This window comes from Oncorhynchus mykiss, chromosome 7 (genome assembly GCF_013265735.2).
Source record: "Oncorhynchus mykiss isolate Arlee chromosome 7, USDA_OmykA_1.1, whole genome shotgun sequence".
NCBI lineage: Eukaryota > Metazoa > Chordata > Actinopteri > Salmoniformes > Salmonidae > Oncorhynchus > Oncorhynchus mykiss.
This window is the reverse complement of record NC_048571.1, coordinates 6,207,375-6,221,621: the sequence shown is the minus strand read 5'-3', so window position 1 is coordinate 6,221,621 and position 14,247 is coordinate 6,207,375. Positions and strand designations below refer to the sequence as shown.

Here is a 14,247-nt window from a genome sequence, read left to right as displayed (position 1 = left end):
GATGCTGTTCATTAGATTTCATCCTAAAAACAATGGCAACAATGAGATTTGTCAACATGACTCAGGAATGACAGGTTCAGAAATCCACAAAAAAAATGTCTGCAGTGAGAACAGCACTTTATGTAGCTCTTTCCTGCAATCAAATGTCCCTCGAATGGCCTCATGGGTGGAATGTTATAAATAGTTTTCATAATTAATACTTTCTTTTAACTGCAGAAAATCCAGTGTTTATATGTAAACAATTGTTATATTTCAGTCTTCTGTGATGGATAAAGTGTAATATTGGGATGCAAACTGAAAATGTAGTATATTTCAATTATATCTGACATAGCACAGGTGACTACTTTTTTTAAGCCCATAACTATCAGGAATCAAGGTAAGACCCAAGTGCAGATGTTTATTGTAACCACAGGAGCAGGCAAACGACCGGACAAGGCAGGCAGGGGTCGATAATCCAGAGCAGAGGCCAAGGTACAGGACGGCAGGCAGAGGTCAGGCAGAGGGTCAGGACAGGCAAAGGTCAAAATCAAGAGGACAAGCAAAAGCGCGACTAGGGAAACCCAGAACCTGAGACAAACCACTGCTAAGCTTGAACAAACAAGACGAACTGGCAACAGACACATAGAAAACACAGGTATAAATACCCAGGGGATAATGGGGAAGATGGGCGACACCTGGAGGTGGGTGGAGACAAGCACAAGGACAGGTGAATCAGATCAGGGCGTGACACATAACCATGTGTGTGAGGTGTATACTTGCTTCAAAGTACATTTGCTTAAGACTACCAAGAAACACTTTGTGTGGTCCTGACCCTGATTTGGCCCACTGCTGTAAAAGGTTCATTTGTCCTCCTCACAGGGAGACCCTGGTAAGGTAGGAGAAGTGGGGACCCCAGGTGGTATTCAACCTATGGGTGTTATTCTTTAGATTTAACTGGAAACCATGACAAATATAATTGTTGACAACATGACTCAGGAGTGATGGGTTCAGAAATCCACAACAACAAAAATGTCTGCTGTGAGAACAGCACTATTTCTAACACTTTGCCTGTTACAAGAACACACAATACTTCTTGGGAGGAATCTGCCCATAAGCAATATGTACACTCTAAGAAAAAAGGGTTCCAAATGGCTTCTTGGCTGTCCCAATAGGAGAACCCTTTTTGGTTCCAGAGAGAACTATTTTGGGTTCCATGTATAACCCTCTGGGGAAAGGGTTCTACATGGAACCCAATAGGATTCTAGTTGGAACCAAAAGGGTTCTACCTGGAACCAAAAAGGGTATCTTCAAAGGGTTTGTCTACGAGTGTAGTCACAGCATGAGATGAAGACTGGGAATCAAAGAGCTTTACCTGGTTGGTCTGTTTCAGCATCTGTGTCTGCAGGTAAGTGATTCCACATGTAGGAAAGGATGAACTTGGAACTGGATGCCCTCTATCATAGAACAAATATGTGCCCCATCTTCTTCTTCTCTTGAAGCTTTTGGGCCTATACATTGACCTTTGACATATGAACCCTACACTGGGGATCATGTTTTCTCATCCTCTCTTCCTGGTTAGATAGAGGTGGTGGCTTGAAAGTGGTTGCTGATGCTTAAAAATATGTGGATGCTATTTCTGCTTTGAGAGAATATATACAGAAAGAATACACTGAGATGCAGAAGAAACCTCTGAGATGTAAATGTAAAATAACAGGAGACAGGCCCTTTAGTAAAAGAACACTGTCAGTGATTGACATGGCACACAATAGCCCCAATATGGGACATCAGTTTACATTCATGTTGTAGACATCAGTTTACACTCACATTCATGTTGTAGACATCAGTTTACACTCACATTCATGTTGTAGACATCAGTTTACACTCACATTCATGTTGTAGACATCAGTTTACACTCACATTCATGTTGTAGACATCAGTTTACGTTCACATTCATGTTGTAGACATCAGTTTACACTCACATTCATGTTGTAGACACCAGTTTACACTCACATTCATGTTGTAGACATCAGTTTACACTCACATTCATGTTGTAGACATCAGTTTACGTTCATATTCATGTTGTAGACATCAGTTTACACTCACATTCATGTTGTAGACACCAGTTTACGTTCACATTCATGTTGTAGACATCAGTTTACGTTCACATTCATGTTGTAGACATCAGTTTATGTTCACATTCATGTTGTAGACATCAGTTTACACTCACATTCATGTTGTAGACATCAGTTTACGTTCACATTCATGTTGTAGACATCAGTTTATGTTCACATTCATGTTGTAGACATCAGTTTACACTCACATTCATGTTGTAGACATCAGTTTATGTTCACATTCATGTTGTAGACATCAGTTTACGTTCACATTCATGTTGTAGACATCAGTTTATGTTCACATTCATGTTGTAGACATCAGTTTACACTCACATTCATGTTGTAGACATCAGTTCACATTCATGTTGTAGACATCAGTTTACACTCACATTCATGTTGTAGACATCAGTTTACACTCACATTCATGTTGTAGACATCAGTTTACACTCACATTCATGTTGTAGACATCAGTTTACGTTCACATTCATGTTGTAGACATCAGTTTATGTTCACATTCATGTTGTAGACATCAGTTTATGTTCACATTCATGTTGTAGACATCAGTTTACACTCACATTCATGTTGTAGACATCAGTTCACATTCATGTTGTAGACATCAGTTTACACTCACATTCATGTTGTAGACATCAGTTTACGTTCACATTCATGTTGTAGACACCAGTTTACACTCACATTCATGTTGTAGACACCAGTTTACGTTCACATTCATGTTGTAGACATCAGTTTACACTCACATTCATGTTGTAGACATCAGTTTACACTCACATTCATGTTGTAGACATCAGTTTACATTCACATTCATGTTGTGGACATCAGTTTACACTCACATTCATGTTGTAGACATCAGTTTACATTCACATTCATGTTTTAGACATCAGTTTACACTCACATTCATGTTGTAGACATCAGTTTACGTTCACATTCATGTTGTAGACATCAGTTTACGTTCACATTCATGTTGTAGACATCAGTTTATGTTCACATTCATGTTTTAGACATCAGTTTACACTCACATTCATGTTGTAGACATCAGTTCACATTCATGTTGTAGACATCAGTTCACATTCATGTTGTAGACATCAGTTTACACTCACATTCATGTTGTAGACATCAGTTTACACTCACATTCATGTTGTAGACATCAGTTTACGTTCACATTCATGTTGTAGACATCAGTTTACACTCACATTCATGTTGTAGACATCAGTTTATGTTCACATTCATGTTGTAGACATCAGTTCACATTCATGTTGTAGACATCAGTTTACACTCACATTCATGTTGTAGACATCAGTTTACACTCACATTCATGTTGTAGACATCAGTTTACGTTCACATTCATGTTGTAGACATCAGTTTACACTCACATTCATGTTGTAGACATCAGTTCACATTCATGTTGTAGACATCAGTTTACACTCACATTCATTTTGATCAGTAATCAATGTCCCATTATGTGGCTAGGCTGTAAAGAAATGTTTTCTTGCTATAGATGCTACAAAACCACCATACCAGCATATACATAATGCTTTATAGACAAATGCTATATTAAAGAAAGAAAATAGAAAGAAACTCGTTTAAACCCATAGCCGGTGGGTTAGGGTTTAATAAAAATAGCCAGCAGGTTACAGTTTAAACAAAAGGCCAGTGGGTTAGAGTTTAATCACAAGGTCAGTGGGTTAAAGTTTAAACACATGGTCAGTGGGTTAGAGTTTAATAACAAGGTCAGTGGGTTAGGGTTTAATCACAAGGTCAGTGGGTTAGAGTTTAATCACAAGGTCAGTGGGTTAGAGTTTAATCACAAGGTCAGTGGGTTAGAGTTTAATCACAAGGTCAGTGGGTTAGAGTTTAATCACAAGGTCAGTGGGTTAGAGTTTAATCACAAGGTCAGTGGGTTAGAGTTTAATCACAAGGCCAGTGGGTTAGAGTTTAATCACAAGGCCAGTGGGTTAGAGTTTAATCACAAGGCCAGTGGGTTAGAGTTTAATCACAAGGCCAGTGGGTTAGAGTTTAATCACAAGGTCAGTGGGTTAAAGTTTAATCACAAGGCCAGTGGGTTAGGGTTTAATCACATGGCCAGTGGGTTAAAGTTTAATCACATGGCCAGTGGGTTAGAGTTTAATCACAAGGTCAGTGGGTTAGAGTTTAATCACAAGGCCAGTGGGTTAGAGTTTAATCACAAGGCCAGTGGGTTAGAGTTTAAACAAAAGGCCAGTGGGTTAGAGTTTAATCACATGGCCAGTGGGTTAGGGTTTAATCACAAGGCCAGTGGGTTAGAGTTTAATCACAAGGTCAGTGGGTTAAAGTTTAATCACAAGGCCAGTGGGTTAAAGTTTAATCACATGGTCAGTGGGTTAGAGTTTAATCACAAGGCCAGTGGGTTAGAGTTTAATCACATGGTCAGTGGGTTAGAGTTTAATCACATGGTCAGTGGGTTAGAGTTTAATCATATGGTCAGTGGGTTAGAGTTTAATCATATGGTCAGTGGGTTAAAGTTTAATCATATGGTCAGTGGGTTAAAGTTTAATCATATGGTCAGTGGGTTACAGTTTAATCACAAGGCCAGTGGGTTAGAGTTTAATCACAAGGCCAGTGGGTTAGAGTTTAATCACAAGGCCAGTGGGTTAGAGTTTAATCACAAGGCCAGTGGGTTAGAGTTTAATCACAAGGCCAGTGGGTTAGAGTTTAATCACATGGCCAGTGGGTTAGAGTTTAATCACAAGGCCAGTGGGTTAGAGTTTAATCACATGGCCAGTGGGTTAGGGTTTAATCACAAGGCCAGTGGGTTAGAGTTTAATCACATGGCCAGTGGGTTAAAGTTTAATCACAAGGCCAGTGGGTTAGAGTTTAATCACAAGGCCAGTGGGTTACAGTTTAATCACATGGTCAGTGGGTTAGAGTTTAAACACATGGTCAGTGGGTTAGAGTTTAATCATATGGTCAGTGGGTTAGGGTTTAATCACATGGCCAGTGGGTTAGAGTTTAATCACATGGCCAGTGGGTTAGAGTTTAATCACATGGTCAGTGGGTTAAAGTTTAATCACATGGTCAGTGGGTTAGAGTTTAATCACATGGCCAGTGGGTTATAGTTTAATCACATGGTCAGTGGGTTAGAGTTTAATCATATGGTCAGTGGGTTAGAGTTTAGTCACATGGTCAGTGGGTTAGAGTTTAATCACATGGCCAGTGGGTTAGCGTTTAAACACATGGTCAGTGGGTTAGAGTTTAAACACATGGCCAGTGGGTTAGAGTTTAATCACATGACCAGTGGGTTAGAGTTTAAACCCATAGCCAGTGGGTTAGAGTTTAAACCCATGGCCAGTGGGTTACAGTCTAACTCCAGTACATAAGATAAGGGGAAAGAAATCCTTAGCCCCATAGTGTCCACCATAGGAGGGAAAAACGATGCACATGAAAAAGATTTTGATCTATCGTTCCGTCTATCTCAAAATACAGAGGGGGGGGGGGGGGGGGGGGGGGTTAGGATGAAGAGCCTATCTGGAGGAATTCAGGCCTTGTTTGAGGATTATAACTTTTTCATTCATAGCCAAAAGCCAGAGAGAAGGGTCCTCCAATGCCTCATGGGCCAGGGGCCTGGGTCTATAGTACAACTAACCACTTAGATAGGAGAGATAAAACTGAGTTAAACTGCAACAAAGTTAAAGTATTAAAAGTGTATCCTCTCAACTTAAATTTATTAACCACAGAAACAGATGTTACTGGAATCAAAACTGCCACCTTGTTCATGCACAGAAAGACAGCTCCAAAAATTGTCCCTTAGACACAGAACTAGGATAATTTTACTCTTCTCAATTCCTAATGGAGAAATTAGGGAGGAAAATACATGCCTGACCTCAGACCAGTGTCTGCCCAGGGACAACGTTGACCTATTTCGTTGCAGACAGAAGAGCGTCTTCGTCATGGCAAGGACACACAAGCAGATCACTAGACAAGTCTGACATCTAGTGGCGAACAAGGAGCAACAAAACCCGAAGGCAGTTCATTGCGCAAAGACAGAGAGGAAGAGGTGAAGCGAGAGGATGTACTCTGCCCAAAATCTGTCCACGTGATATAAGCCCTTTTTTGTATGGGAGAGGGGGGGGGGGGGGTCTATAAGCGAGTGTTGAATTACGTGAGGCCTACTTGGTAGAATAGAAGTTCCGTAATGTTTAGGCTGTACTGATTTAAGTGGATGCACGTGGCATTCCGGCAACAATTTAGTTGTGCCTGTTGGTCACGCGCCCTCTCGTTGACTAGAATGGTCTCGCCTGCCTTCAATCACTGGGGAAATGTAATTACATTGTTAGAGCGGTCACTCGGCTATCTTGTCAATGTAATATATCGTCTTTGGTACAGCTAACCTTTTCTGTCCTGTACTTTCCTACCTAGCCTGAGGTCTAATCTGTGTATGGAGGAGTTCGTTTTGCATGGCCCGGTGACTGGGGATATCAGTTAAGGGCCAATGGAATCGTCTAAAATATCCAACTACGTCTACTTAGAACGGTCTAAAATAACCAACTCCGCCTAACCGGAGCACCGGGCCTTGTAAAACGAACTCGACCTATGAGAGAAGAGGGAGTGTCCAAAACTCCACCCCCGCCCTTCGCAGTTTATAAAAACAGATTGCAGTAACACACGCAGTTAAAACATACTCACGGAGACCCCATTATAGGTTCACTGTGAGAGGTTATACCACCAACACTTTTATTTTTCTACGGAAACGAAGACAAACAGAATCAAAATGGTAAGACCTTTATTTTTTTCCACATTGCCTTCGACGCATAGGTTGTAATAATGTAAAGGTTGAGTTGTATGAATTAGGCTACATTTCTAATGTTTTTGTAGTCCATCCTGTATAGTAATGTTTATGTTATCTATAATACTTGTAGGTACAGCCTACGCTACGGCTCACCTGTTTTTATATAATATGATTTTGTTCTGATAACATGGTGCGTCATTATAGGAGTATCCATTTTGCTGCGAGTTCAATTTAGCCCGCCGTTTTGCTTTTCAATTCAAACACGACTGGCGCAGTAGACAAAACTATTACTAGAATGCATTTAATTATTAAATTGCGTCACCTGAGCCTTAATTGTCCTATTTCATAATGACTCAGTTCACAGGTATCTGCATTTACTATCAAGTTGTCATTTGGCGCTGGAAGCAGCCTCCTGCCATTTTGAATGGTTAAAGGAGTTGCCCGTTTCCATATAGTGGCCGTGGGGCCAGTGTGGTTATGGGTGTGTTTATTTGCTCTGCTGGCTTTAAATGCTGATGTGGCTCCCACGGGTCCGTGTGTATTCTGATGGGTGACTGTAGGCCTAGTCAGCTACTGTTCCTGTTGCTCTAGTCTACTGCGCAAAACTGGGAACGTTCTCTCTATGTAATGCTATTCAGTCCGAACAAATGCCAACGACTACTAATGAACCACAGATCCACCATCTACTGGAGTATGGCAGATTACATCTACAATTAGTAAAAAAGAAGATTCATTGTAATAGTTGTCCCCAAGTAACATTTTCCCACCAAGTTGCCACATAGATGTTTTTAGGACATGGCTCACATTTGTATTACCTCACATCCTGCCCATGTGATTTAATCCTAAAATATATCAAGGAATTTGACTTAGACCTCTCAGAAATCTTGTGACTATGCATACATGCTTAGTCGTGATGGGGTAACCTTCAGTAATCTGAGCTGAAAGGGAAATCTGAGGTTAGGAGTGACGCAGAGCCCAGTGGATCAGCATTTCAGACTAGCACATGGCAGACTATCTGATCGTGAGGTTAAGGTCTATAAATGTGGGTGAAAGAGCCTTTATGATCCATTCCAGTTCATGTACTACTCTGGTCATAATGCGGTGTCTTCAACCAGTTGATTTGCCTGTTCTTCTTTTAGCTCTTTACTAAAGATTACCATGGCATGTGGGAGATTCTTTTGACAGCTGCCATCTAATTTGAATGTTATGAAAGGAGAGGGAGACTATTTGTTTGGGTGTGAATTCCAAGCCATATGTCTTCCCGCATAACACAAGGCCCTCTTTGCACTTAAAAACCCCCATAGCGGACAGAACAGGAAGCTGGAGGGGGGTTGCTTACTAGCTACTGAACGAGCCACAAGCGGTTAGTCCATCAGCCATGTTGGTGCCAAGTGTCTCAGCGGACTTGCAGTTGCACAAACTCTTTGTTCATCTAAACTGTACTCTACGGTCTACCTCCATACCGCGTTCAAAATACAGGAAATGAATACCATAACCTAGCATGTACCTGACTGGCCTATTTGGTAACATTATCATAAATGGCTTATTATATCATGAGTAAACAGTCACTGAATCAACTAGCTATCACAGTTACACATGGGCCTGCACTAGACTCGCCTACAAGGTTTCAAGTGTGGTTTAGCAAATCAGGGCAACCCCTGACAAATGCAACAGGGTGGGGGTTAGTTTCTTAAATCTGGCATGAACTAGAGGTTCAGGACACCATGTGGTTGTTCCCACAGAAAGGGGTCAGTGGAGTATAATGGGGTCTGGAGGGGCTACACACAGTGGGGGGATGGAGTCATGATTGACACCTCCCTTTAAATAGCTGGCTGCAGTGCTGACCTAGCTGTCATGCCTAAACTAGGCACACTCTCACATCCCTGTGACACCACCCCTCCCCCACATCCACCCTACCCAGCTTGTGCTGTCAAACTAGGAGGCTGGAGAAATGGCTGACAGTAGTGGCCCCAGTCTCTACATGAGTGGAGTCATAACGGTAGTACATTATGTGTGGAGGGGTGTAGCAACATGCAGGTGTAAGACCTTGATGTCACGAGGACCTCCCTGTAGTAGATTCAGATCTGGAGTGAAGTGAGGTTTTCTAACGTTTCCTTCACATCCTCTTACTATACTGGGAAAAAAACATTTAAAATATTTTACTGGGTTACAGTTCATAAAAGGAAGTCCTTTTCCCATTATGTGGATTCTTCCATTTAAATAATTGCCCTTGATACTACTGAAAGTTAAACTTAGCTTAAGGGGAAATGATTCTACCAGAGGGCAAAGCCTAGTTGGCTGGTGTCTGTTCTCCTGTTACTGTGGCAGGTGGTCTTGTTTATAGCTGGGCCTTGGCAAATCAAAACGCTCTGATTCATAAGTACTGCCAACACACAACCACACAACATTCCCAGACTCGTCCTCTTGTCATGTCACTGTCTAGTGTACTTATCTTCCTTGACTTTCTTGTTTCTCTTGAATGTCTCACTCCCATCTCTCTGTATAGTCAGCCAGTTTGGACAGACTGGTGTGTGTATGTAGCCAGCTCTGCCTCTGGTGCGCTGCGATTCAGAAATGATACGCTTGTTATTATCAGCTTCACTCATCCTTGGTGGTGCTTTCCCCTCGGCCTGTTCTCTGGAAATACTTCAGTAGGGTGTGGAGGGCCTTTTGGCCTTGATGCAGACTCGTCAGTTCTGTTAGCATTGTCGCTACTTGCTAGCTCAATGACTCGCTGAAGGGGTAGGGTAGCCACTTGCCAAACCTCTCAGTTCGGCCTTGATTCTAGCGATGTCTTATCAGACCTTGTTTCCTTGCGAAGCTGTAATGTTAAACAAATTCACATAATTGTATAATCTCTAATGACCTCTGTCCAAGTTGGCATTCCAAAGGGGGGGGGGGGTTGTATCTCAATCTAGTGGCATCCTCTCCTCAGGGGTGTGGTGCCTAAATGACAGGAAGAATATAAGGAGAGTAGGCTGTAATGGACTACTGGGATGCAATTGTGGTAACACATTCAGCATGGCTGTTTTGTTAATGCTATAAGAGTCTAATCGACTGGATGGTGTCACTGCAGTCTAGCCTCATCTATCCTGCCGTCTGCCAATACTGCATTGCAAAATTGACTCATTTCTCAAACGCACACCTTCTGTTTGGTCCTTAGTGAATATAGATATCAAGTGCTGCCTTCTCTATAAAATGTGTACATTACATGACCAAGTATGTGGACACCTGCTCTTTGAACATCTCATTCCTAAATCATGGACATTATTATGGAGTAGGTCCACCCTTTGCTGCTCAACAGCCTCCACTCTTAAGAAAGGCTTTCCACTGATGTTGGCATATTGCTGCGGGGACTTGCTTCCTTTCAGCCACGAGCATTAGTGAGGTCGGGCACTGATGTTGGGCAATTAGGCCTGGCTCGCAGTCGGTGTTCCAATTCATCCCAAAGGTGTTCGATGGTGTTGAGGTCAGGGCTCTGTGCAGGCCAGTCAAGTTCTGCCACACCGATCTCGACAAACCATTTCTGTATGGACCTCGCTTTGTGCACGAGGGCATTGTCATGCTGAAACAGAAAAGGGCCTTCCCTAAACTGTTGCCACAAAGTTGGAAGCACAGAATCATCTAGAATGTCAATGTATACTGTATAGTTAAGATTTCCCTTCACTGGAACTAAGGGGCCTAGCCCAACCGGTGAAACGGCCCCAGACTAAAGTCACTGAGCTCTTCGGTAAGACCAATGTTTGTCTATGGAGATTGTATGGCTGTGTGCTCGTTTTTATTAACCTGTCAGCAACTGGTGTGGCAAAAATAGCCGAGTCCACTAATCTGAAGGGGTGTCCAGACTCCTGTGTAAATGTAAAATGCAGTTGGTGTACAAAACATTAGGAACACCTTTTATAATTGTTCCACCTTTTGCCCTCAGAACAGCCTAAATTCGTCAGGGCATAGACTGTACAAGGTATCAAGCGTTCTATACTGGTCCATGTTGACTCCAATGCTTCCCACAGTTGTCAAGTTGGCTGGATGTCCTTTGGGTGGTGGATCATTCTTTATACTCATACATTGAAGTGCTTGACACAACCCGGTGTGCCTGGCATCTACTACCTTACCAGTGTCATCAATAAGGGATCATAGCTTTCATCTGGTCAGTCTGTCATGGAAAGAGCAGGTGTTCTTAATGTTTTGTACAGTGTAGATCAGTTACATGGTTCAGACGTGGTTAATGGCTATGTCAATACCGGTAGTCACACACTGAGACGTGGCTAGGCTTCTGAGACGGTAGCTGCATACAGTTCAGTACTAAAGTAGGTCAGATCGACTCACTGCAGAGTTGGCTAAGCCATGCTAGGAAGTGCAGTCATAGTTCCGTTTCAACACACTGCAAACAGATTGGGTCACCATGCAAATATACACACGACTCATAACTTTGGCTCATAACGCCGCTGGCTTGTCTTTAACTAGCTAGATCATGCCGTCCACTGTTTTCAGGCTCACCTGTCCTTTGTCACTCAGACATGGGCAGGTTAGGTTTGTTTCCTCAGTGTAGAGCAGTGGTTCCCAACCTTTTTCTGTTATTGTACCACCAACTGAATTTTGCCCTGCCAGACGTACCCCCTCATGTGCATTCTACCAGTAACCTTATGGTCTCATAAGTCTTCTCAAGTACCCTCTGTATCGGCAAAGCGCCCCCAGGGAACCTGTACCCCTGGTTGGGAACCACTAGTGTTAGAGTGCTGCCACTTGGTGGTGAGAAACAGCAGATAAACAAGTGCTAAAATGGTTGCCCAAATCCTTAATTGACCTCAGACTCCTATGCACTGAGTGGTTTGGAGGGGTGTCCACTGGCTCCATTTATCATTGGTGACATTGACAACCAAGTGTTACTCCATCAGTGCAGACTGCTGTCAATGCATCGGCTCCTTGTGTTGTCAATGCATCGGCTCCTTGTGTTGTCAATGCATCGGCTCCTTGTGTTGTCAATGCATCGGCTCCTTGTGTTGTCAATGCATCGGCTCCTTGTGTTGTCAATGCATCGGCTCCTTGTGTTGTCAATGCATCGGCTCCTTGTGTAGTCAATGTTTTGTACCTGTTCAAAGAAACCATAAGCTAATTGTTTGACTAACCCTATATTTCCCGGTCTCTCCAGCGTGAGTGTATCTCTGTGCATGTGGGTCAGGCTGGAGTCCAGATGGGCAACACCTGTTGGGAGCTGTACTGCCTGGAGCACGGGATCCAGCCGGACGGCACCATGCCTAACAACAAGGCGGTCGGTAGCACTGACGACTCCTTCACCACGTTCTTCAGCGCCACGGGCATCGGGAAATACGTACCCCGCGCCATCTTTGTAGACCTGGAGCCCACTGTCATTGGTGAGTATTGGAGGGATCTGGCAGAGAAAATCCACTGACTGATTGACACTGGGAATGTGTAGGAAGAGGTCTTCATCAATATGATGGTACAGTTCAAAACAAGCATCAAGACCAGACTAATTAACCCTAGTCTGTTCCCCTTTCTCTCAGATGAGGTGCGGACAGGTACCTACCGCCAGCTGTTTCACCCCGAGCAGCTGATCTCAGGGAAGGAGGACGCAGCCAATAACTATGCCCGTGGCCACTACACTATCGGCAAGGAGATCATTGACCAAGTGCTGGACAGGATCCGTAAACTGGTGAGAGAAACTGTCAGATTTGATGGTGATATTAGGATAACAAATGGGTTTTTCATTGTTTTATCAGAAAGGGTTTTAGCCTTGGCTTGCATAAATCTAGCCTGAATGGGTCTTATCAGAGCTTGGACTTTCCTTCTAGAAAACATGTTGATGAGTTTTCTGTGTCTTGACAGGCTGACCAGTGTACGGGGCTCCAAGGTTTCTTGGTCTTCCACAGCTTCGGAGGAGGTACCGGTTCTGGTTTCACCTCCCTGCTCATGGAGCGTCTCTCAGTCGACTTCGGGAAGAAGTCCAAGCTGGAGTTTGCCATATACCCTGCTCCCCAGGTGTCCACAGCTGTGGTGGAGCCCTACAACTCCATCCTGACCACCCACACCACCCTAGAGCACTCTGACTGTGCCTTCATGGTCGACAATGAGGCCATCTACGACATCTGCCGTAGAAACCTGGACATTGAGCGCCCCTCTTACACCAACCTCAACAGGCTCATCAGCCAGATTGTCTCCTCCATCACAGCCTCTCTCCGCTTCGATGGTGCCCTTAACGTGGACCTGACAGAGTTTCAGACCAACCTGGTGCCTTACCCCCGCATCCACTTTCCCCTGGCCACCTATGCCCCTGTCATCTCAGCCGAGAAGGCCTACCACGAGCAGCTTTCTGTGGCTGAGATCACCAACTCCTGCTTCGAGCCCGCCAACCAGATGGTAAAGTGCGACCCTCGCCACGGTAAGTACATGGCGTGCTGTCTGCTGTACCGCGGAGACGTGGTGCCCAAGGATGTCAACGTGGCCATCGGCAACATCAAGACAAAGCGAAGCATCCAGTTCGTGGACTGGTGCCCTACAGGTTTCAAAGTGGGCATCAACTACCAGCCACCCACTGTGGTGCCAGGGGGTGACCTGGCCAAGGTCCAGAGAGCTGTGTGCATGTTGAGCAACACCACAGCCATCGCTGAGGCCTGGGCGCGTCTCGACCACAAGTTTGACCTGATGTATGCCAAGCGGGCATTCGTGCACTGGTACGTGGGTGAGGGCATGGAGGAGGGAGAGTTCTCTGAGGCCAGGGAAGACATGGCTGCCCTGGAGAAGGACTATGAAGAGGTTGGAATCGACTCATTTGAGGAGGACGAGGAGGGAGAGGAGTATTAGAAGAGTTCAAAGGAGGGATATGTCCTCGGTCGGCTTACGTATCACTGAGAGATAGAACTGCCTTTACTTGACCATGAAGTGGGGAACGGCCTGCTCCTTCCCTTGTCGAAAGTCATCAATCGTGTTTTCTTCACCAAAGACCCCACAGCCATCCATGTTTGACACTATTTTCCCAGGTTGACTATGGAACCATGCAGAACCTTGAAGATTAAGCTGTCTCCCATAAATGTTTCCTTTAAGTTCATGGTACTTCTGTGCGTTCAGATCTATCCTAAACACTAAAGTTACTGCCAATCAGAAAACAAACTAGCCAACTAAACCCCATGGTGTTGGGTCTTAATGAATGTAATTCAGTAACAGTCTTGGAGGATTATTTTGCATTGCATGTTAAGTTACCCCAAAATAATTTATTGGTTTTATCCCTACAGATTGTATTATTTTCTTTGCCATGTCTTATTTTACGAGTTATCACATCAGGTTACTGTTGTGGCTGTATCCCCTCCTTTGTAAATAAAGTTTTATCTCAGTTAAACCTGTTTTTGCCTCGTTCAATGGTTA

At 43.7% G+C, this 14,247-nt stretch overlaps 1 protein-coding gene across 2 annotated transcripts; it reads left to right on the top strand.

Moving 5' to 3' along the window:
- The first annotated feature begins 844 nt into the window (after nt 1-844).
- Nucleotides 845-14,221, top strand: LOC110495535 (tubulin alpha chain). Of its 2 annotated transcripts, none has more exons than XM_036982218.1 (4): nt 845-868; nt 12,020-12,242; nt 12,393-12,541; nt 12,715-14,221. In XM_036982218.1, exons 2-4 carry the CDS (start codon nt 12,062-12,064, stop codon nt 13,687-13,689), a joined length of 1,305 nt encoding a protein of 434 aa, XP_036838113.1. In that variant the 5' UTR covers nt 845-868; nt 12,020-12,061; the 3' UTR covers nt 13,690-14,221. The 2 variants fall into 2 exon arrangements, with proteins under 2 accessions (XP_036838113.1, XP_036838112.1); XM_036982217.1 differs by lacking the exon at nt 845-868 and adding an exon at nt 6,612-6,855.
- Nucleotides 14,222-14,247: the final 26 nt, after the last annotated feature.

Bases quoted from the DNA above. Each gene is read 5' to 3' on its own strand.
- LOC110495535 (XM_036982217.1), top strand. The intron at 12,243-12,392 runs GTGAGTATTGGA...CCTTTCTCTCAG, and splicing joins CCTGGAGCCCACTGTCATTG to ATGAGGTGCGGACAGGTACC. The intron at 12,542-12,714 runs GTGAGAGAAACT...GTGTCTTGACAG, and splicing joins TGGACAGGATCCGTAAACTG to GCTGACCAGTGTACGGGGCT.